Source organism: Equus przewalskii, chromosome 1 (assembly GCF_037783145.1).
Source record: "Equus przewalskii isolate Varuska chromosome 1, EquPr2, whole genome shotgun sequence".
Classification (NCBI taxonomy): domain Eukaryota; kingdom Metazoa; phylum Chordata; class Mammalia; order Perissodactyla; family Equidae; genus Equus; species Equus przewalskii.
Window position 1 is genome coordinate 6,156,032 of NC_091831.1, and position 25,403 is coordinate 6,181,434.

Sequence of the window (25,403 nt, forward strand, 5' to 3'; positions counted from 1 at the left end):
TTCAAGACAGCCAGAAGACGTCTGTCTCTCGGTCTTGACCTCACATCTCAATTTGACATCATGACATCAACTCCATTGATCTTTGTGCCAGATCCATCAATTTATCACTTCTTTTGTTATCAGTATCAGAGTGATGCATAAAGACTTGTTTTTTAATCTTTTCTCCTTGTTGAAATCACATGGCACAAACAACTAGTTTCCTGTTACTCATGCACTTAAGACTTGTATAGCTCAGGAGTATAGCCAGGAATCATTCCCAAGACAAGTTCATGCCACGTGCAAGTGTACAGTTTGACATGAAAGGAGTGCTGAGAAAGATAAGTTTCTCACTTTCAAACTCTACTTTTCATTTGCCTTCTTGGGCCATTGAAGAGCCCAATGATAACTGCTTTTCTAATTATTCCACTGTGTGTGTTTTTTTTTAATAGTAGTTAGCTCAGCGGCTTCACAGAGGTAGTTTCCATCCCTGCTGAAGTTGTTTTGTTCTTTTTATATTTGTCTCCATATAGAATATTAACTCCCCTCTGAGTGGATCTCTACTTTATTTATTGTGTCTATCAGATTTGCTAGTGTGGCAAAAATACCCAGGGTTAGGCAGAATGATGGAATTTATCATACAGTTGGAACACTGGATCTATGAAAATATCCCCCAGTCTTACTGGGCAGGGGAAGCTCAGGGTGTGCACTCCTCCTCCATGGGGCAAGGTCGACTGCTGAGTGAGTGGTAGAGAATGGGCTGTAACCCAGGGCTCCTGGCTCTCAAGTCATTCCTAGAGATCACTTAAATTTTACATCGAAGCATCAATTCTAACTCTAGATCTAAGGAGTCAGTGAAAATGACCACTGGCATGCCAGCCTTAAAGTAAAAACCTACGAAACTGTATACTTTTTAATCAGCCATTCAACGTGGCTTTCAAGCATGCTCCTCTCAAGTAACATATCCAGTGTTATCCATGTTTATAACATGTTCCTAAGTGTGCTGTCCTTGTCAACATCCACCTCGTCACCAGGGGCAGCGTCACCAAGACCATACATATACTGAGGGCTTTATGCACCAACCTACTGAGCCCGCATCCCAGATCAGAGCAGTGAGAGCAGTATCCAAGCGACACTGTCTACATTTGCACTCCCAGTTCTGCCAATTACTATCTGTGTGACCATGAGCATGGACTCACCTATCAGTGCCTCGGTTTCCCCATCTTTATAAAAAATGGTAACTTCCCTTCAGAGAGTGTTGGAGAATGCACTGTTAGAACATATATAATGTGCAAAGTGGTACCTAGCCCATGGCAAGCACTACAGTAGTGTCAGCTCTGACTATTACGTATACTCTCCCAGGTTTTATAACTTGCTCAAGATTCTGGGCTAATTCGGGGAAGAGCCAGACTCAAAATCAGACAGTCAATCTCTGAACTCCAGTTCTTAATCATGTGATACTACAGAGCCAGGAATTACCATGTCAAGAAAAGACTACAGAACGTGAAAATGCTAAATGGATGACCTTGAGTACCCCCTCACCAATTTAGAAAATCCTGCATGTAAAATCCAAAAGTAAACATTCACTGAAAAGACAGGCAGTGTACTAAAAGTTGATCTCAAACCCCGTGACTGCGAAGAGCTGCCCCCGGCCATGGAATTCCTAGGAGGGGACAGAATTCTAGATGTTCTGCACCCCCAACCAGAAACCTCAAAACAGCCAAGGTGTGCATAGGCCATATTCCTGCTGTGGACCTACCGGGCGACCATTTACTTGGAATTTGCCATTCAATAATCATTCCACATTGCAGAAAGACCTGTAGCTTAAACTATGACAATGACTGTTTACTAACTGTCCCCCTCTGTGGCACGTGACTCTACCCCCACTGCTGAGCCACAAGCAGGGCCATGGAAGGTGCACCCTGCTGGCCGCAACTTGGGCTCTGCTGGTGATCACCCCAACACTTGGCCAAGTCCTGGTTTCATTCTAGAAAAAATGGAAGGGGCTGGCGTTCCTTGCTCCCCTGGGACATCATTCATTCATCTCTTCAGTCAGTAAATATTTATGGGTACGTTTTAGGTGCCACATGTTGTTCTGTGCTTGGGGGATACGGTTGAAAATTGAAGAGGATGAAGGATGGGGAAGACAAATAAACAAAACCCATCCTGTAGCCCAGCGGTGCTCTCTCATGGATGCATTGTTACAGTGCGCTCTGCTGCCCTGTCTCCATCCGCCAGACATTCTGACTGACCTGGAACTGGAGTGGGGACCAGTATGTTTTTTCCAGAGAGCCAGGCTCATGGATGGAGCCCTTGAGGAAGATGCATGTTCTCCTGCTTCCTGTAGGAGCACAGCCTCCCTCTGGATTCTCTTCTCCTATGTGGCTGGAAATGCTTTCTTTAAAAAAAAAAAAAAAACAAACTTGTAAAGGGTTCCACTCCTTCAACACCTATGCTCTCCTCCAAAGCTTCAAGAAGGCCAAAGCAGAGAGGGGTCATCTGAGGTTCTGGAAAGATTTATGTTTTCCTTTGAAAAGTATTTTTGGGATTCTGATGTGCGCAGAGAATCCTTTCATGATCATCAGTACTGCCCACTCACGATGATGCTAATTTCTCTTCGTGAACCTACACAATCTTATCCTACTGTTCATTCTTTCCCTTGTTCCACAATCCTTGTGAAGTAACACGGCATCAGGTCCAAGGAAGGGCCCAAGAGAGTCAAGATAGAAGCAGAGCACAGAAAGATAAACTTAACATAGGCTTACTCATGACATTTAACGCTTGTTCTTATTGTGTGTTGGGTGCTTCCTAGAACACGAAACTGTATGATGTCTACCCTGGATGCCTGTCCCAGCCTTGACTTTTGTTTACCCCAGGATGAACTGTCAAGTTCCATTCTGGCCGGGAGGAGAAGGGGTTACTGTAGCTGCCCCATACAGAGCAGCCGAGACGCTGACAGCAGTGGCCCCGGTCCATCAAAACTGGATGTGCCTCCTCTACTCCAGTTAATGCAGGCAGGCTGTGATATGGTTTACCTGGACTGACTTCACTGCAGGGAACACCCCTTCCTCTCCTGAGTCTGTCTGTCTGTCTGTCTGTCTGTGTGGTTCTCACCCTCCTGTGCCCCTTCCGTTGTCTCTCTCTTCCTCATTTCCCTATTCCTTCCCCTCCACATTCATCTGAATGGACACATAGCAGTCTAGAATTATAGTTCTCTATATTGATTTTATTTATTGAATATAATTTTATATTCTGTGTTCTCAATTCAAAGTAAGGAAAAATGAAAGTTATTTATTTCATTTAAAACTTTTGTGCCAAAACACACTCCCCTCTGAAGTAACCTGACTCAGAAGTGTGCTCCAGCCTCTCTGTTGATTTTCCCTGAAGGTCAGTGGTTCTGCCTCTCCAGCAATCAGACTCTGATTAGAAGGCCGAGATTAGCAAAGATTCCACGCTCTAAAATGTTTATGTTAATCCATGCAATGGAGATTTTTGAATTAAATTTGTAATTTATTTTGTTACAACCACATTCCACCCCCAAGAAGACAGCTGGATAATATAAGAACAAACCTGCTGGCAGTGTGCAGCAAGTGACATTCACACAACAAATCCGCTGTGAGGGCCCTGATGTACTTCACGATTAAATATGAAACATACACCACTTCTGGACCATCTACTCATTTTTGTGAGGGTGTGGGCCATCTCTTTCTCCTCTATCAGCACTCAAAAAAATTTAAAGTAACACTGTACAACAACCAAACTCAATTTAGTTATGCCAAAGTTCAGAAGAGAAAAATCACTCTGGACGTGGTTTTACTTAAACTTAAAGGGAAACTCCATCCCTTTCCCTTTGACTTATCTAATTCCTACCCAGGTTTCAGAATACAGTCACGTTCCACCTGATCTGAGGGTCCAAGTAATGCTGAAAGAATCCATGAAACCAACAATATTGTGCACCCAGCCTAACCCTCCTTAAAGTGTCCTGGGTGAGGCCGCAGCTGTGAGGGTACTGTGATGTACATCCTTATATTCTTAAACCAAGTAGCAAGTATCAAGGCTGATTAAGTTCAGGAGAGAGGAGGAGCGTAAAGTGACCTAGTCTACAAATGCTTGTATTTGTGTAAGGAGAGAAAACTGACACACATCAAAGAAAAGTGACTCATGCTGTAACCCTGCTCTTACCTGTCTCCCGGGTGTAGCCTGCCCTGACTCCCCAGGGAACACTTCCCTAGCACTTTCTTCTTCCTACCTCCATGACAGTCCTGAGCACAGTGGACTGGTGTTTTCCACAGACCCATGTCTTCCCATGCTGAGATCCACATTCCCAAGAACCGTGCCTCATTTTCCTGAGTGCCCACACCTGGTCTGGTGCCTGGGGCACCCTAGACATGCAGGTGTTATTCCCTGAGTCAATGAAGGCAGTGATGAGGACTGGAGTAGCCCGAGAAGGAAAGACTGGATCTGGACCAGCAAGAAGAGACTATCTTGGGGAGAGGAAGATAGGGGCACAGTCCTGGAACATACACCACTGGGAATGAAGACACAAAGTAGGATTGACCATGATGTGTTCTAGAGACAGTACGGGAACTGGCTTAACGTTAGCAGACAGTTTTTGAGTAACCATGAGAAATCTAGGGAGATAAGCAGGGTTGGAAAGATTATAAAAGACCCTACAAAAAATTGGTTTTTGAAAGTGCTACCAAACGGGGACACATATAGGTATCCACAGAGAGGAGAGATGTTTGCACTTGAAACCTGGGCTGGAAGGACCTGCAAGATGGGACGATGGACAGCTGAAGGCAGGGGATGTAAGATCGCCAAGGTCACGGTGGGAAACAGTGTGAACGGATAGGAGGAAATCAATAGGTGAAGCAACAGGAAGGAAAAGCAAAAATCAATGGAGTTGGTGATGGATGACTAGCTATGAGGATTAAACTAGGGAAGGAATCAGGCAAAGGAATGCCAGCACCTACCTGGCAGGGCACCCTCAGAATAAAAGGACTGAGCGACTCTATGCTATTCCAAGTTGGGCATGGGTCTCTTGACCCCATTGCAAGCCAAGTTCAGTCCTGCATTTAACACTGGGTGCCTTTGCTCCATGCTCGGCTGAGGTCAGCACAATAGCTACATTTCTGGGTTGAGCATGGACCACCCCACATCTCAGGCCATTGCTCTGTGCCAGACCAGTTCCCAGGAAGGACCACTGAGCCCTCTAGGCTGCCTGAGACACTGCTGAGCTTTCCATGCACAAGGTGACAAGCCTTCAAAGACATTAGAACAGAAGTCTCTGGGGGATGGGATGTGACTTCATATGTTTAAAAAGTAGCTACTGGGCCAGCCCTGGTGGCCTAGTGGTTAAGTTCAGCATGCTCTGCTTCAGCAGCCTGGGTTCGCTTCCTGGGCATGGACCTACACCACTCATCTGTCAATGGCCATGCTGCGGCAGCGGCTCCCATACAAAGAACAGAGGAAGACTGGCAACAGATGTTAGCTCAGGGTGAATATTCCTCAGCCAAAAAAAAAAAAGTGGCTCCTTATTGTTATGCATGAAGAAATTCACAATAGCTGTTGGTCAAAGAAAGAATTAAAGAACCAACTGACCTGACAGAATAGAGAATAACACCAGGATTGATGAGAAGTAGAATTTGTCTTTAAGGAACAAAATGTGACAGCTATTTGCATGTCATAGTTTAAAGTATACAGCATACAGACACTTTTCATCCTCCCACCCCGTAACAATGACATTTTGGATATTGACTGCTAAAACTTCGCCCTTAGCTCACCTGCGATGAGTAACTATCAGTTGCTACTAGCAACATTCCCTCAGTTTCCATATCCCAAGTGGTTAACTGTACACACTCTCTCTTTGCCAAGCCTAAGTGTTGCCTAGACTGACATCTCTCTTCAGGGTGATGGACTATTTCTGAGGTTCCACTCCTTGTCCCTCAGCTGCAATGGAAGGAAAGAAAAGGTTCCTCCACTTTACGCTGTGGGCCTCAATTCATGTTCTTTTGTTCCACTCAAATTAAACGATCCCTGCATCATTTTTAGTCCAAGAGTCAGAGGAAAGACTGAAGAATTCAAAGTAAGACAGCCATTCCACACTGGACCATGGCTGACACAATGTATCAGAGCTGGGAAGACCACACATACTAACTCTGTCTACGGCTTCCTGTTGGGATTGTGTGCACGGGCTCCTAGGGCAATAGTTTCTCTGTGCTTCGCTATCCACTTATAAATAGAAGCTGATTACAAGAAATGCTCAGTTCTCCCTTTGTTTCTTGGCTTGCTATCTCTGCAGTAAACCCAGGACCTTGCAGAGTCTATGGTTTGGCCAGACCAAAGAAACCCAGGAGACGCACTACAATGCAAACTGCAAGGGGAACGGTTTTGATGGTAATAGACGGACATGGCCTTGCCAGAGAGACAGATTGCATCTTAAACTCTCAATGACTTCAATTGTAGTAAACGGTTACCTCCAAGTAACCCAAGGGCAAGAAATCCTGCCCTGAGTGTTCTAAATTGTATCCTGAGATTCAACTGGGAGAAGCAGCAGGGAAAACATACTCTTTTGACTTATTTTTTGGAAAAAAAAATCAATGTTCTAATTTTAGTTTCAGATGTATCATCAGAAAAATCATGCCATTTAGTAAAAGACATATGGATTCATCAGTTAATCAATAAGGCAAAATACTGCCAAAGTCCATTCCAGTATGTACATGTGCTCATGGGAGTAAGATTCCCATAAAGTCTAACAAAGACAGGCCACCTCTTGTGCGTCTTACCAACCCCAACCTCTTATGGGCCCCAAACTAACAGCTGATTATTGCTTAATTACCTGGAGCCATCCAGGCAATAGAGTAGGTGGGACATTTGCTGCAATAATCTAAATATATATACTCATGACTTGTGCTCAAAACTAGAGCCTTTATATCTAACATTTTCTGTGACTGTCTCACTGATGGGGGAGAGGAAAGAATCAGGAAATTAGTTCCTTTTACTAATCTTACAGATGACTTTGCTGAGTTGATGGAACCAGTTTTACTGAACTCTTTGGACATTATTAGTTAGCAAGGCTAACTGCTGCAAATAAAACTAATTTTTCACGTTGACGTAACATCTCACTTGGAGGAAAATGATTTTTTTCCGGTTGATTTTCACCAACATCATAAAATTTTGCCTATTCATTTCTACTAATTTAGATTCCGTTTGGACAGAGGATAAGCAAAGGTTAACATCAGTATAAGCTGAAAATCAAAGAACTCAGTAAATAGTCAAACACAAATACAGAGGAAGTCCAGTCCATTGAACAGGCCCATTTTCTGGTTCTTCTAAAACCTCAGCACCAAGCCCTAAGCATCCATGTATAAAATGGATGGGTCACTTCCTTTGTTCCACTCACTAGAAACAGGCCAGTGGCGAGTCTATGTGGCAACAGTGATTTACATCACTGAAGTAACTGACTATAGGTTTTCTCTTGGTTGAAATTTGTTTTCTGAAATCACAGATATACATGAACTGGAACTCCACCTAGGATGGTTTTTCTTCTGCTTCAAAACCTGCATTGAAGCTTCATGAGTGTCCCTTTTCCCTACTTCCAACTGGATGGTCATCAGATCTTAATAATGGAGGCCTCACTGCAATATTCCACAAATCAAGGGACTGGGACACAACCTGGCCATGTTTTCTCCGATGTGCCACAGCGCTGAGATGAGAGCAGCCTCCTCTGTAAATGGTCAGTCTCAGAGGGGTGTCGACACTCACTTAGTTACCCCATTTCAGTCCTCTTAATCAGTGACCTCTGAAGAAGAGAACAAATATCTGGAAAAATATCATTGCAGTGTATTAAAGGAAATTAAAATGGATGATGAATCTAAGACACAGTCCAAAATCTCTAGCAGTTAGCTGTGCCCTAAGGAAAGCAGGACTTCATTTTGGAAGAATCAATTGGTGCCTATAAAATAGGTCTGGAAGTCAACTATTTCACAACCCAAATGAACTCATTTGATGGGTGAGGTTCTGTCTTACTTGCCTTTCCCTCTGGGAAGCTGCATGTTAAAGAATGGTATAGTCATTTCACCACTCCCCCATTCTGAGTAGCCTAATGTTCAGGCATTCCCTCAGCATATGGAATAAAACGCTGACCCAATTAATCTTGAATTCCAGCCAGCATCTTCGACTCCAAGGTGTCTCAACAGCGGGAAAGCCACTAGAAAAACCAATAATATCCTACAGCCTCTTTCCAGACTCACTGGATTGCTTGCGTAGCTCTTTTGCTACATCCACTGACTGATGGACACTGGGAGGTGTCTTGGCAAGGCCATCCCACTCGCAAGCACCCGCTGTCAGTCGACTGCATCATGCCATATATATCACAGTGCAGGATCAAACTGGAAACCTCTCAATCAGCGCAGACAGTTCAAGAATAGAGCTAAGCCAATGGAGAGTCTCTCTTGTCAGCTGCTGAGACCCCACAAAGTTTCCTTCAGACTATAAGTGCAGATTATAGGTCAAATCCATCTTATTTCTAATTAAAACAGATGGCAAATTCCATCCCAACAGTGACTTTTCTCTCATATTGATACATCTTCTACTAAACACTCTCTTGCTCTCCCAGCTGATCCACACACATCTATATCCATGTGTATGTGTGGAGATGTATATACTACGCATACACACACACACACAAACACATACTATCACTACTTTGAAATTCATTTTCTTTCTTTATTCAAGGCTTGCTCAAAACAATAAAAGATGACCTTTGGGAGACTGCTGGTACCCAAATCTAATCATTTCTAGATTCTTCTTATTCTGATCCAAGTGTTTATACTTTCCAGAGGCCTGATCCTGTCATTCGGCCTAAGGTGTAGACGGACTGACTTTACCCTATGGTTTTTAAATTGGCAAACAATATAACAACACTGCTCCTTCCCCCCAAGAAACTGGAAAACAAAGGGAAAATAAATCTCCCCGAATGCAGTCCTAATATCACAATGATGACCATTTTTGTTCATTTTCTTCCAGTACAATTTAGTAGACTGTTTTCTTTCACTTAACGTTATTTCATAAGTGTTTTTCTATGATACTAAATAATCACTATAATTATCATTTTAATGGTGCACTGAGTGAGTGTACACCATAATTTACTTAACCGTTTACCTATTGTTAGGCATTTAGTTGCTTCCATTTTTCACTCCTTTAAGCTGGAATGAACATTTTTATATAAGCTATTAATTTAAAGCAGCGTGCAGAGATGACTCTCCATCACTAATCTAAAAATACAGGGTTTATATATTTACAACTCGCATTTGATTATGAAATTTAATTTGAGAGTAATTAAGACATTTATATTCCAAACAGCTCCTCGACATCTAGCTCTCCGTGAGCCAGACAGGCACAACCATGACTCGCCATTTTCACCTCAAGACAGCACAGTCCGATGAATTCTAAAACACAATTTTCTTATGAAAAATAAACTTTATGAACTCCTGCTGCTTTAGAGCTAAGAGATTAACTCCAAGAACCAGAGCGCACGGGCCTCTGAGGTGACCCAGCCAAGGCAAGCCATTGCTGAAAATGCCTTTTTGGTTTTGTGCTCAGTCCAAAACTCAAGGCAGCCCTCACTGAGGCTGTGCCCAGGGCCAGGTGTGTTCCTGGGACCTACCTGGACGTTCTCTGCATAACCTGCACCCAGATACCTCGTGGCCACAGGCCAAAAGAATCGCTCCGACGAGTCCCAGCTGTTTGATGCTTCCTGAAGTTTATCAGGGGTCACTTCAGGTTACAGATTTCCCTGGGCAGGGCAAGCGGTTTAATGCACGGGGTTCAAAAGGATGCAGGGTGCCACCCACAAGCTGTGTGACTCTGAGCAAATTACAAAAAAGTCTGGTGCCGCAGTTTCTCAATCTGCATCTTGAAGATAGCAGCAGTGCCTCCCCTGTGAGGCTACCATGCGGGTCAAGGAGAAAATGCAGGTGAACTGTGGAGGAGAATGCTGGCACCGGGTTAGGACACAGAAGCATGGAACATGTGGACTGAATGTTGACATCAAACTAACATGTACATTCATTTGCTGAATGAATGGATGAAACAGTAATGAATAAACTGCACTGGAAGGTTCCACTGGTCTTGTGGACTGTCATCTATAGGATGCCCAATTTTCTTTCATGACAAAATCATTTTCTTAATGGAAATCACTAGAAGCCTGATCCCCTGAACAAACAGTAAAGGAACACCCTGGAAACATGCATCCACCTTAATATCAATGTAAGGCTTAATGTCCAGGAAAATCTCATTCTAAAGCTAGAGAAAATATCATCCAGCCATCAAAAGCAACTCATAACTTCATCTGAAGCCAGAGTAAGTCAACTACAGGAATTCCTTACGACTTTTCCTATCAGTGGGATTAGGACAACTCAGTTACTATTACTTAAAGAAAAATTTAGCAACAACAAACTAAATGAGAAAAAAAAATCCTAAGTATTATCATCATTTTTGCTAATGAGAAATGGCTTTTTATATACTTATCAACTCCCTGTAAAATAGAGACCTTAGGAATTTTTTTATTATTATTTTGCCACTGGCAATTAATTCTTCTAATTTGTTTTATTAGTTGGATGGTTGGGTCCAAGACTCAGAATATCTTTCCAAACCAGCAGACTGATGTAGGCATGATTTCAGTGCAGTTCCTGGCAAATCGTGATGATGAATAGCGTGGTAGTACAAACTTATTCAGACACACATTTTTCAGTAGTGGCAGGGAAAAGGCTGAAAAATTACTAGTAAATTGCTTTTTGTAAAAATGCTCTCTCTTTCAAATCTTCCCTAGTATGAAGGTCTTCTGCAGAATGATGGCACAATACATTCTGACATACCTGGACAACAAAGGCAGTTAAAGAACGAATATGAGATAAGAGTGAGGGTTAAGATTTAATTTCCTTATTATACCCCACCGTCTCCCATACTCTCCCAGACACCAGGTCCTTCTGTGTGCGTCCCTTTAACCTGTTGCGATAAGTGTCTCTGAAAGGTATATATTATCTGTCTTTAGCAGGCAGGCTCTGCCCCACCCACTGTCCACTCCAGTCCTCCCAAAACGGAGCCAGGACAGCCACTCCACTGCGACCTGTTGCATTCCTTTTCCCTACTCTCCAAAACTGCCCAGATTTTTGAGTTTCAGATTACAAAGGTCTCCAAATGTCCGGAGCGCCTAGTCAGGCACCAAAAACCAAAGGCTTGTTCTCTGTCTTCTGCAAACTACCCCCGGATGAGACTGTTTCGGGTGAATTCTTTGGTCAGAGGACACACAGAGGCATTGGGGGTGAGCACTTGCTTCACTGCTGGCCCAAAGCAGAGTGGGGTCTTTTCCAGAGTGAAGCTTCAGAGCAGGTGCTCCCCAGACCCACCTGTCCCCGGGAGGTGGACCCTGCCATCTGTCCTTCATCTGTCACTTTGCTTTCTCTCAGGACACACTGTGGCCACCCAAGAGTGAAAGGTCAAATGCAGCTGTTCTCACCTGGGCCGTCGTGGCCCCCCAGTGCCATTTGGCCACACTTCTAGCTGTCACACTGGAGGCTGCCACTTATATCTAGTGGGTGGAAGCGGGGACACTGCTGAACATTCTGCACTGTGCAGGAGAGCCCCACAACAAAGCATCACCTGGCCGACAGTGCCCGGAGGGCCACCGCTGAGGAACCCGCATCTAATCTACAGCGAATCCGGCAGAGCTGATCTTCGTTGTCCTCTGTGTGATGACCAGTTCTTTGTTCAGGGCATAATCGGTCAAATACTTGAACTTCGTCTAAGCCTTTCATTCAGGAACACTAGTGGAGGCCTGCACAGTGCCAGGGCCTTGCTGGTCTGAGAGGCAGAGGTCAATGTGATGGGGTCCCCAGACTGCAAGGAGGGGCCTTTCATAGGCCTGTGGTCTCAACTCAGTAAGAACTGAGAGTGTGGGGGAAGTGGCCTGCCCCTCTGTTTGTTGGGCCCCTGGGTTATAGAAACAACATGGACTCAGGAGTCAGGTAGATCAGGAGCCGGCTCCTGCCTGTATGTCTTATTTGCTGTGTGATGTTGAACAAGTAACATGACTTCGCTGAACCTCAGTTTCCTCCTTAAAGTGGATGCATAGACCTGAAGGCATCAGGTATAGTCCTCATGTACCAGCGGAGTACCTGGCGGCCCACACACCCGCTGGCTCCTGGAGCAGCAGCCCTGCGTCTTGCCTTTCCTAAGATGTGCTCTAGAAGGTTTCTGTGTTGGGTTCTCAGGCTCCCCAGGGTGGCCCAAACGGTCTGTGACAGCTGGGCTGGGCAGTGCAGCCAGAGCCTGTTCTTGTTCAGTTCTTGCATGCTGGTGTCTGTGACCGTGCCTCTCTGGGACCTCGCTCCAGTGCCAGGGCCCCACACACCCGATTCCTCCCACCTACTGTTTTCTTCTCGAACACAAGGGGAAAAGACGAACACTGACTCACAAACAACATACTTAACTATATTTTCTTGCTTTAAGCTCAACCCTCAAGAAAGTTCTTCCATGTGCAATAAACAGCTGTGAATCTGCCTAATAAAGTGAAGGCATTTTCCCCCACTGGTGTTCCCCGAGAGCAATCATTGGCCACCTGCATCTTTTTAGTTGCATTTAATAATTCAGCCCAAGATGAATTTGCATGATTAACATAAAGCCTCATGATTTTATTTTCTTTCAGGATTTAAATACTGAAACAACCACCATTGTTTTCATTTTCAGAGGTTGTGATCAAAACACAAAACTTGATTCTAGAATGAATAATTCCTTTTTTTAAAAAAAAATGTATGTTCAAACACCACTCTCCATAGAATCAAAGAAAAGAACTGCTAACACTGCCTTTGTAAAGGCAGGGAAACCCAGGCTCTTTTTATGGCTGGTGTTAACCCATTACAAGCAAGCCACACCTCAAACATTTCTCCTTTATGGTTTTCCCATAAAGTGGTAGGGCCCACTCTCCCATGGCATCCATAACGGCTAACATAAATAAATTTATTTCAGTTCCTCATCTTAGGGCTCTCCACATTTATCTGATCAGGAGCCAGAATCTCCAATAAGTCTTTAAGAGAAAACAGCAATTCTCTTGGATTCCAATAATAGATTAATCGCGTCATCCTCAAAAAATAGTCAAAAGCCAAACCAAATAAGTTGCATTTGGAAACCCATCCGCCCGTGAAGTGGAGACGATGAGGTGTGTGTGTGAACGATAATTTGCGAAGCAGAAGAGGCAGCATCCATGGGTTTCGTGATGAATATAGTAAAGCAGGTTTGTCTAATGGGGAAACATGCATCACTATCAAAAGAAACGAATGTATCCCCACATGGAAAAGCAAGCAGGCTTTAATATCTGAGAAGCATTTCAAGCTGTGCCTGCCAGCAATTCTCCGCCTGTCTGATTTTCCTTAACATTAAAAGCCGACCTCACCTGTTTAAAAATAATTAGGAAGCAGGCAGTAGTAATTCTGGCTAAAAGTTTGTGCCGCCCGTGTTTGTGTGCGTGTTTCTGTTCCACTGACGCCTCTGTTGATGTTTCCGAATGCAGGAATCATGGTCAGTAAGGAAGCCGGCAAATGCGGACTCACGACGTCGGAGAGTGAAGTAGAACCCGCCGCCTGCCTGGCCCTGGAGATGAAATATGCCCTGGACCCCAACCGGCAGATTAAAAAGCGGAATAAAGCCCTGCAGGTGCGCTTTAAGGATATCTGTGAGGCGCAGAACGAGCAGAGGGACGCGCAGCTCCCTGCAGGACAGCTGGGCGAGAAGCGGGAGGCCAAGCCTGTGTCCTGCAGAGCAGCCTATCGCAAATACATGACAGTGCCCGCCCGGAGGTCCATCCCCAACGTCACCAAGAGCACAGGTGTGCAGACCTCGCCAGACCTTAAAAAGTGTTACCAGACCTTCCCTCTGGACCGCAAAAAAGGGACTCTCAAAAGCATCCCGGCTGCGGATGCCTTTAAAAGTCAAGACAATGGGTTTGTAATAGATGCGAAAGAGAAGAGTGAGGAAGGGCCCCGGGAGGAGGCCCGACCGTGGGGTGCGGGCCGGGTTCAGAAGACAGCGGCCTTGGTGTTCCATTCCGATGAACACATGAATGCGCTGGACCCGCCTGCTGGGGTCAACTGTGCAGAGCCGTGCAAAAACCCTGATTTGCACAGCTGCCGAGACACCCCTCTCCCAAATGCCACTCGGCCTCCCTCCCAAGAGCCTGATTACCAGCTGCATGGGAAAGCAAAACATGACAGGGCGACACCAGACGCTGAGGAACCCACTGCGTCGGCTCATGGGAGGGTGTTTAAAACGGAGGTGGCCACTGTTTATGCACCCGGCCCCAGTGCAAAAGCCCCCGAGCCTGCCTTGTCAAACTCTGCCGCCGCGAGCGAGTGGTCCCTCTGTCCGGTGACCGACCAGGAGCGGAGGAGAGCCACACATCTCAATGGGCTCCAGGCGCCCCTGGGCACGGCTGTGGCCTGCTCGCCTCCAGTGCAGCGTTTGTCCCCCGAATGTAGCGAACAGCCCCCGCAGACTCCAGCCCCGCTGCTGGGGGAGGAGAACCAGCCTTGTCCGACAGCAGTCGCTGTGGGTGAAGAATGCCAACAAATCGTGCCTCATACAGAAGTGGTCGACCTGAAAGCACAGCTTCAGATGATGGAGAACTTGATCAGTTCGAGCCAAGAAACCATCAAAGTGCTCTTGGGGGTCATTCAGGAGTTGGAAAAAGGAGAAGCCCATCGGGAAGGGTATGTATGCTCATCTGTTTCTTATGAAGCTCTGCAGGCTCATCACCCCAGGGGTCCATCTCTAGTCCCCCAAAGCTAGGATTTCTGTGAACAGGCTAGAGTCTGAGGACAGAGAGAGCTCAAAGGGGTCACAGTATCTTATGACACTAGCCGTTGCATCCTCACTTTCAAGATTTACTTGCTGGTTAGCACCCATCTGCCTGGCCTGGAATTCAAACCATACTTAATATTTTGAATGAACTGACTCATCTTTCCTTTTTATCTCCTAGGACTAAAAGTTTATGATTTTGATGAAGTATAATAGATAGGCCAATCCAAACTATCTAATCTAAATAAGAAGCCAGTTGCCTTTTAGGAATCATATTATGTAAGAGAAAAGAAAGAATTCAGATAGCATTTTGAAAAGTAGATGCTGACTTGTTTATATTACATCATTGGAATAAGGCTGATATGCAGGACCGTACAGGGGTTTACACAATCGACAAGATGTTTTTCTTTCCTTACGCGGAACTGCCAGCAGCCAGGCCCATCCTGAGACGAGCCCTGTCTGTATACATTTAGGAGAGAGAGGCCTTTCCCGCTGTTGCCCTGTGGGTCCACTTGGGTTGTAAAGGGAATGATCCCAAGTTAACAGCCAATACTGTTCAGCACTGATAACAGATTACTAAACTTGGTTTCCATCTTTTGAACTTGAAATTGTGCAGCAGCAAATTTAAAAACAAATGACCTAAAGCTAGGACATTAGTCTTGAGCCGCTTAGCTAGGAAGCTTCCTTGTGTGGGCCAGGCAGTGTGCTAGGCTGATACAAAACAGCCAGCACTGGGCTGGTTCCCTGCCTCTCGAAACAGTGCCCAAGGCTTGCTGGCCTTTGTTTAGACTGCCAGGCCTTCTCTTTCCCATTCCACCTTGAACTTCTCTGGAGTCCTCCAGCCCACGTTCTGGAGGTTGGATCTGAGGCGTGTTGCTTTGCCTCAAGTGATTAGCACCCTTCGCTGTGGGCCCCTACCCCTGGTTAAGTAAGCTGGCATCCAGCATGTACCTACACCAAGAAATGCATTGTCAGGGCAGCAAACCACCCCATGCACAGTTTCCTCAAGAGGATTGTTGTGGCTGAGTTACACAGTGTTTGTATATTGCCAACAACAGGAGGAAACAACCTCTGCATTCCAGGGCAGGAGTGAGGCTTAAGCCTGGCTCCAGAGGCAAGGTGCCTGGTGCAGGGTCTGCCCTTGGCTTCTGGCTTCTCCAGCTTTGTGCACAAAGCTCCCACAAAGGGAGTTAATTCTCAATACCCCCTGCCTCCTATTTATATAGTATTGTTTGCAATCCACAGTATTAAGCAAAAAGAGTTGCTAACCAATCATAAAATAAACTAATAGGAGATCAGTAGTAACCTAACATTATAGAATGTTTCCAAAAGGCCTTGTTCAGTCTTGGGTTTACATCTCCCATTTTCATCCCATTTCAGTCATTTAGACTTGAACATGTACATATCCAAAAGCAACACACTAAGGTGGGTCTACAAGGAGTTTCTTGATCAGTAGACCACATTCCCAGGGAAAAATTAAAAGCCCAAACAGGAACCCGATCACTGACTTTGATATAGCTGGTAATGACTTAAACCAGACAGCAAAACAGCAAGATACCCACATCACCAGTTGGGAAATAAAGTCCACCAAATGGTGTAAAACCAATGCATTTGCTACTGTGCATTGTGCCCAATAAGAACCTGCAAAGCCTAAACACTCACCAAGACCCGTGAAAGGAGAGCCAGGTGACATATGGAGGCTCCTTCTTACACTCTTAGGACAAGTGTGGAAATGTGTTTTAAATGGGATCCCCTGAGTTCTCTGAGAGTGTACAGTCTAGCAAAGTGGTTTTGTGTTTAGTAAGACATGTCTAGCTGGGAATTCTGGCTTTGAGGACTGGGCAAGGGCTGTACCTCTCTGTGCCTCATTTCTTCACCTGTAAGGTGGAGATGATTGCCCGTCCTGCAAGTGGAGGCAAGGATGATATGGGTGACCTCCTCATCCATTTAGCCAGTGCCAGGTGCATGTGACTGGGCTGCTGCCTGCCAGAGGTGTGAATGTTGGTCTTGCTGGTCAGCATGTCAGGGTCTGGAGAACACTTGGCAGCCCCATGTCTGAGTCCAGCGTAATGAATGTCCCAACCCCCGCAGCACACAGCCTCCACCCAGTGCTGTCCCTGAAAGCCCTGAGCTGCTCTGTCCAATACAGTGAGCACTAGCCATATGTCGGTATTGAAATTCAAACTCAAATTAATTACAATTGAAAATTCAGTTCTTCTGTCGCACTGGCAACATTTCAGGTGCTCAAGAGCCACATGTGGCGACTGGCTGCTGCACAGGGCAGAGAACATTTCCATCATCAACCCAGCATCCCCAAAACATGGCACAGTGCCTGCCTCCTAGCCATTGAGGCCTGAGCACCTTAGATCAAGGCAAAGGATGACATTGCTTTAAAATCAATCCCTGTTGTTGCCTGCACACGACAAGCTCACAATAGAAAGGCAGGTCCTTATCCTGATGAATCCTAAAAACCTTCGTTTTCACCTCTCCCTGAGCCCTCTGGACTCAAAGAATCAAGTGGTTTCAAACGCCAAGGCCACCTTGAAGGTGACCTCTCCTGATCAATGCATAATTTGGCTAAAATTCCAATTTCCACTACTATTTTCCATGTGAGAACACAGGGAAGACAACAGCCTCAGAGGTGGGCAGATAAGAAACAAGCTCATTCTTCATCCCATCCCCAAGTATCTGCGTCCAGTGCAGTCACAGGGAGTGGGGAGAGGTGTGCTGGCACATCCTTAACAACTGGCCCTGGAAGGAGGGGGAGTAACATGTGCTGATTTCAGTGGTGTAAATACTGCTCCCGTGGCCAATTTCAACCAGCTCACAAAATTCTGAAAATTTACCATTCTGCTCCTCTGAGCATCAGACCGATTCCTTGAATGGTATGCTCCACGACCGTGACTTTAGAAGGAAGAGTTTACAGGACTTAATTTATGTACTTGATCTGAGCTGGGAAATAGGGGTTTTAGTAAAATGAGGAACTCACAGGACTTATTTTATGTACTCAAACTAAGCTAGGAAATAGATGTTTTTATTGCCTCTTATGGTAGAAAACAGGAAAACTCACTCTACTTTATGGAGATTGTTGTGTAGTCATTATGTAACATGACAAAGAATTTCATGACCAAGTTAAAATATCAATAGAGTTTTCCTTGGAAAATATTCTAAAGTTGAAAAGTTAGTCAGAGTAGAGAATGCTCAGAAGCTGGGTAAAATCAATTTCTCTCCCCACCCTTCACCCTCAATAAAGCATGGAGGGGCCTGCTTTGTAGAGAATTTTACCTGCATTAAGGGGACTCCTGGTGAGGGAAGGTGTCCGTCTGGTGTGCATCGCGGAGCGCATGACTTTGAATCCCAGTGACAAGTCTTGCCCTCGAATGCACATCACATTGTAGGCTTAAGCCAGGCTGGGTGAGGCCACAGGCCTGCTCTTGTGTATGATGTTAGGACAGAACTAGGAAAGGCAATAATCTTGGAGCTTGGCTAGTGGCCGTGGGCCAAATTATGTTTCCCGAAGCATACTGAATGTATTAACTCTATAATAAGACTTTTTTTCTTCTCACTATTTGCTTATTTGTTTATGCAAACTCACTATTGAGTTTGTGCAAACTGCATGATTAAGTTTGCCAGGCGAGCTCTTTACAGTAGTTCTTACTCTGTGCATAGGAATTTCTGTGTTGCCAACCACGACCACTTTCACTAGCTTCCAAATTATTTTTCCTAAGAGCCTCTTTCATTAATCTCATTTGCTTATGGAGATTTCTGGAAGGCCTCAGCAGAGAAAGGTTCCAGCTTAGGCAAGTTACTTAAGCTCAGGGAGCTTCCATTTCATCTTCTATCAAATAGGGATGGTAGAAGCTCAAAAGATGGTATCTACAAAGCTCCTAGCAATAACCAAGACACACTGGGCACTGAATAAAGGACATTTCCTACTAGGAGCATTTCAGTAAGATGCATTCTGTGAGTAGTTAGACATGTAAAAAGTATTCAAAATCATGCCTTTAGTCCCTTATAAAACGTCTGGGCAATTCACTCAAATGGCTTGCTTTATGCAGGGCAGCAGCATTTGATCACTCTGCTTGCGTGAATGCCAAGAAATTACCCTGCTTATTTCAGAGCTCTCCGGATTGTTGTTCTCTCTTCGCAGGAAGTTCAGGGTCACACAGACTACCTAAATAAGCCACTCATATAGTCGTTGAAGGCTGAGAACCAGGCAAATGAGGCACTGAGTTTCAAAACCCAACCAATTTTTGTCAACAGTCATAATTCCCCAGAGCATCCATGGGTTGCTGGGCAGCAGAGCCTCCGACCCACGGGCTGCAGGGCTGCAGTACTCATGGTGCGTGCTCACCAGCAACTGTGATGTGGCACCTCCAGGGGAAGATGGCTGTTTGCCACTAAGATGCTGCACCCCACACATTTAGTGTCTTGATGGGTTCATTGGCTGGCGATGGCCTAATGAGACTCTGCTATTCAGAGAAGACCTGAGAACAACATGAGAAGCTTTTTCCGAGCTGTCAAGCACAAGCGCAGGATCTGCCATTGCCCAGAGTGAAGGAGGTTCTTTCATTGGTCAGGTCTCTCAGCATCGGCCGGTATTACCTGCAGGGTTGGGTGTCGGGGAGGAAGGCAGGAGCAGACAACTGGACCTTAAATGTGACCAATAAGTAGAGATGAAATCATGAAGCTCCGGGGGCTCTGTGGCTGCACGGAGACAGACCAAATGGGAGACTACCATTTAAAAGAAGAAAATCCTAAATAACAAACCCACCCAGGAGCCCGGTAGCTTGCAGGAAAGGGCTGTGAATCCAGCGATGCAGTCTCCCATTAGTCCCTGCGACCCCCTCACGGGTCCTGTTCCACCACACTGAGAAAGGGGCATTTCTCCATGGTGTGAGGCCCAGGGCACACAGTGATAGAAAACTAAGCCAAAGGCATCACCGTGAGATCAGAGGCCTTTGAGGGCAGCACTCACAGTGGCTTTGATAACAAAGGAGACAGGAAAAAAGGTCTGAGGGACGAGTTAACTCAAACCCAATGTGGCATCTCGTACTCATGCTTGTTCAGCTTCGTTCTCCTTTTAATGACTAAAACCAGGAGGAGAGCCACGGAGTGGGTGAAGAGCCCTGTGTGGGACACACATGTGGAGGTCAGGGCTCAGGTTCACAGGATGTGTGTTTGTTGGAAGACCTCAGAGTCCGTTTCTTATATGGCACATGTCAGCACACTTTGTCTGCAAAGGGCCAAACAGCAAATCTTTAAGGCTTTGAGAGCCGTAAAGTCTGTTGAAGGAACTCAGCTCTGGCACTATATCATGAAAGGAGTCACAGACAACACATATACAAATGAGTATTGCCGTGTTCCCATGACACTTCATTTACAAAAACAGACAGTAGCCAGAATCTGGCCACGGGCCGGAGTCTGCCAACTTCTGCGACGTGGTCTTGTAAATGTAGTGACCACATTTATACTCAATGGAAAACCAGGTCAGAATATGGGTGCAGGACAATCCCAGGTGTGTGACTGCCACACAAACAGGTGCATCATTCATTCCCACGTTCAGAAGGCTTCTGTCAGGGTTTCCTAAGTGTGGGCACTGTGCCAAGCAATGAGGGATACAAGTCAAATGAACTCAGGGCCACTTCTGAAGAGCTCCCAGGTCACTGACATTCGGTTTGCTCAAGCCTACCCTTAATTGTTCATCAGTCCATATAACCTTCAGGATTCTGCTTTGGAATGCTGTGTGTGTGTATTATAAACATATATGTAATTTATATGTATCATGCATACATGAAAGCATTTCATGAAAACATGAAAAAGGTCTCACTCTCCCACCAGCAGTTATAAGAGGTCATCATCACAGCACGTATTTGTGTGATGTGACCGCATTCACCTAGATACTGATGCAACATAGACAGAAATTAGGTACTTGCTTTATCTTCTGTCCTTATATTGACAAATCCCTCCGAATCAGGCCCTCTTCAGAAGGACCTGTCAGGGGGTGAGAAATCTCTCTGAATTTTCTCTAATTACCCATGCCCAAACGGAATAAATACTGCATCACAATTACAGAGAGAGCATAAGGGGACAATTTAATTTCTTTAAGTCACAGAGCAGTAAGAACCAACATGGAAAATGTGCACCACTGCAGCAGCCAGGACATGAGCATGGGAATCACCAAGGTCCCAGCATGAGATTCTGACGATGAACTTTCCAGAGCCCCACTTGGAGGGCTGAGGGGACAGCTGGGCACAGTTAGGGGATCTCATCTCAGTTTGGCTGGGCACCCTCTAGAAGGATGATTGGGTTACTCCTGCCAAAACCTACGCACTTAATTGAGATCAAAGTCTTCCACCTGGTTAGCCAGGAATGGCCAGATTTCGAAGAGGAGAGGTGGATGGCATTCGTCTCACTAGCCTCTGTGGTTCTGCAAATGATCCTTGTGGATCTTCTCTGGAAGGTTGTATGCTGCCTTCCCCAGCATCTGGCAGGAGGCATCACAGAAAAGCAGAGCATGTGAGCAGCAAGGGATGCAGCGCTCAGCAGCGAAATCAGCAGCAGAAAGGTCCTCTTCCCTGCCAAACGCACTCCTATCCCTTATCGGTCCCTATTTGAATTGGATGAAAACGTCAGCACTTCACTTTCTAATGTTCTTGATAATCAGTTTCAGTGTCTCTCTCTGCACATGGGTTGTAACCCAAAACATTCAAACACATTCCAGCCAGCTGACGGAGGTCTGCCTCCCGTGCACTTCGCTTTTCCATTTTCCGAGAATGAGATGCAGGAGAGGAGCAGAGTGGAACAGCCTGGCTCAGCTCAGCCAGCCCTGAGTTGGCAACTGTACTGGGCCCTTGTCCCCGCTAACTGTGCGTGGGTGGGGTCATTAACCTCTTTCAACCTCAGCTTCTTACTGTGTAAAAGAGAGCTACAAAAACCTGCCTCATGGGCTTCTTTTGGAGATTAAGTGAAAGACAGAAGACAAGGCTCTCAATCTCGGACTGTGTTCGCACTCAGTAAAAGTTACATCCTTGCAGGCTACTTTGTTACTGAGAAGCAGCCTTCCAAGTGCTAAATTGCAACGAGGACAAGCAAGGGAGCAAGCTTGAACACCTCCAGAGAGATTTTCTTGCTTTATTATATAGGCTGGTTTATTTTGAAGGGTTCGGAGGAGTTGAGGATTACAGAATGGAGACATCAAGCTTTGTTCTCGTTTTCAGAGAAAAGTACAGGGCAAGTTTATTTGGCGTCACGGACAGGGCTGCTGATATGGAGTCAGGAAATACGGGTTTAGTCTTAGCTCATCTCGCCGAGCTCTCCGAGACTGTCTGGGCTCCACGCTTCCATAGGAAAGGAGGACAGTCCAAATGAGAGGAGGGACCTCAAGGCTCCTTTCTGCTCTAAGAACAACTTTCCCAGAGATGTCTAACAACATCATAATTTCAGCCACTGCCTTAAAATACTTGTAAAAAGTGTACAGAGAGAAAGGAAAAAAACCGAACACAATCCTCTCTACAGAAGGCCGCAATAAATGCGTACATGATCCCACTGTTAGGTTTTCTTTTTTCCTCCCGACACTTTGTCCATTGCTTCTCTCTTCTACTGCTACACCTGCTGGAGTTGGCCTTGTCCTTCTAGGTTGCAATCCTTTGAATAGTTCTCAGGGAAACCATTTTGTTTTTCCTTTTCTGTTGCCACTCATGGCTTTTATATATTTGTGATGAAATATTCAAGTTCTAAAGTCTAAGTTTTCATGCTTTATGATTTTGAAATGAAAGCACACATCATATACTTTCTAGCTTTTTCTTCATTTAATGCACAGCGTCATGGTGAACTTTTTCTATAGCTTATATTTACATAAATTTGTAAACGCTATTTTTAAGTTTTGGAAAAATAATAAGCTTTTCTATCCTTAATATGAAAAGTGAAGCAAACATATTTGTAACACTATAAAACACATTCCAAATACTCGCTTTGGGCTTCATGTAGGTATCACACATACTTGAAAATGTAATTTAAATAATCTTCCTGTGCAGCATGTTAAAATAGCTTTCAAATACCTCCCCGGCCTTTTAAGTTGGCAGATGAATGCCAGCCTCACCACCAAGCCACTGGGCAATTGAGACAACCCATTTGCAGATGAAATGAGCAATTCAAGGCATGACGTGAACGTTTATGGAATTTATGGATTTGTGTCCCAGAATTCAGATTTTTTAAAAAAGAGATGCCATGCAAGTTCTAGTTTTCAAATACTTTTTAAAATCCTGTGCAATTTCTGCTAAGCTATGCAAAAATGCTTTGAGCTCTATTTCCCATTGGATCCGTGGGAGGGTTCCATTGGGGTGTCTCTCGGCACAGCATCTACAAAGCTCATCTATTTTGAGCACCTCCAATATGCTGGCCATTCTGCATTGTCTTATTTAATCCTGAAAATAACACTGTGAGGTAGAATTATCTCCACGAGGACACTAAAACTTGGATATGCTAAGCAGCATTCTCCAAGGTCAAAGGCTGCTGAGAAATGGCAAAGACAGAATTCACATCTAGACCCGTCAGGCCTGAGCACCCATACCCTCCCTTCTCTGAAAATGGGAAACCTGTAAGTCTGCACAGAATTAAAAAGCTGGTGTTTTTGTTGCTACTGCAAATCTGGGTTCTTCCTTTGACTGGAAGGGGCTGAGAGGCTCCTCGCCCAGACCTGGTAAGGTCTATGCGACTTTATGTTCTGCAGAAAGCAGACTTCTGATGCTAGAGATAGCAGAAACCACCTTTTGAAGGGCTCCCAGTAATAAAGTATGTTTTTAAGGATTCATAATCAGTGAGAGGAATCCCTTCTTTGAGGTAATTTTAGAAAAATCAAAGCCATTGATCTTGAAGTCTAGGGACCTGAGTGCCAAGCAAAAAAATCTATCCATGAGCAGCCTTCCTGGGGAAAGCACCTCAGGGCCCTCGCGCACTATCCGTAATGTGAGTGGCTCATCGAGTGACCACCACGAGTCCCTCTGGCTCTGCCTTCCTCAAATTTAGGTCCAGGTTCATGTGAACAATGAGTTGAAGGGAAGTTTTCAATTCAACATAAAAATAAGCATGCATGTATTTTAAAGGCCAGATATGAAAGGACATTTATGAGAACTAGGTAAAGATGACCTAAAATCGTTCCTAGGTAAAGTTCCTAGGTAAAGATGATCTAAAATGGGCATAGTTGGGCCAAAAACGGAGTAAAATTTTTTCCATCAATATCTCACTGGTTACAGCACTAGATTATCTTCCCAAAAAAGTCTCATAGCCAGACATCAAGAATTTCATAAATGATGACACCAAAACTTAAAAATTTTAATCTTCAGCTACAAGAACTCTGAAGCTTTTGTTTAAAAACCAAAAGAAAGGTACAATGTCAGGCTTTCAAAACAAAGCACAAAAGCTTCATGAACAGTAAGTTCTGATTTAAAACTGTTAAGTAAACTGCTCTAAAAACATACATCAAAAGAAATGATAAATCAACAATAAAAGCCTCTGTGGAGGTTACCACTGGAACCACTGGCGAATGCACAACGTTAATGCCTTCAAATTAAAACCTCTGTCAGTGAGACGATATGTGACAGTACTGGTGCTGGAGAAAGATGGCAAGCCAGAGGAAAATCTGTTCTAATAGATTGTACTCACATTCCTGTTTTCATTCTAGTTTGGTAGCCAGTGCCACCAAAATTCATTTTCATTAATTTTCAATGAATTATAGCTTAAGCTTTATCTCTCCTCCAGGAAAACAAGTTAATCAACTCAGCCTCAGCTCAGCCCTAAAAAGTTGTTGTCCTTATTAATAGCCACCCCCAGTGCCCTCTGGGGTGAGTGACTTTTTTCTCATTATTGTCATCATTTTGCAACATGGTGTCTCCTTGATTTCAGGAAAGTATGAGAGAAACTGTGAGCTTTGCCTGGTTTGTAATATAACTAGGTAGTTCACTCACAAAATAATATTTACTCTCGTCCCCAATTTTTACATACCATGATTTTATATTATGGAAATATGATTATAAAACACTAAAGAAAAAAGTCCTGCCCTAATAATAGTGTTCCTCTCTGTGTCTGTGTCCAAATCCCCATGTATTTCTGACAGTAATAATAATGTCTATGCAGTAATAATAATAATATATTCTACCTTCTTCCTCCTGTGTGGCTCTAGGTAAAGGGAAGCAGGCAGGGAGATGGGGCAGGGCCTCAGGGCGAGGCTCAGACAACAAGCAGCGCTGCTGAAGGTGAGGCAGAAGGCTGACGGAGAAAGCAAGGGGGGCCACCTGACTCCTGCTAACTCTCAGGGGACGAAAGGCCACACGGGCTTGAACCTCCACACTAGCCGGGGTGCTCTACCACTAAACACCATTGTTGTTTCACTTTAATTCTTTGTAATGAAAACAAGCATTAAAAGCTTCCCTAACAGCCAGAGCCTCCCCAGAATTATAGTGTCACCACAATTGGGGAGCTGCTAGGCCAAGAGAAGTTAATTTGTCAACACCGTCTAAAGAAAGCCACCGAGTTCATTATTTATAGGGTGTTTCTCACTGAAATGCATTCACCAGGAT

General features: G+C 44.8%; 2 protein-coding genes across 4 annotated transcripts in view; one reads left to right on the plus strand and one right to left on the minus strand.

The window, feature by feature from the left end:
- The window catches only part of DOCK1 (dedicator of cytokinesis 1), a 503,206-nt gene that overhangs the window by 247,832 nt on the left and 229,971 nt on the right, over window positions 1–25,403 (minus strand). The gene's annotated exons all lie outside the window — the stretch shown is intronic.
- The window catches only part of INSYN2A (inhibitory synaptic factor 2A), a 59,633-nt gene that overhangs the window by 6,181 nt on the left and 28,049 nt on the right, over window positions 1–25,403 (plus strand). For both annotated transcript variants that reach the window (XM_008526047.2, XM_070566731.1), the window contains exon 2: window positions 13,544–14,738. In XM_008526047.2, coding sequence (XP_008524269.2) covers window positions 13,549–14,738 — 1,190 coding nt within the window. In that variant the 5' untranslated portion in view covers window positions 13,544–13,548. The remainder of the gene's footprint in view (window positions 1–13,543; window positions 14,739–25,403) is intronic.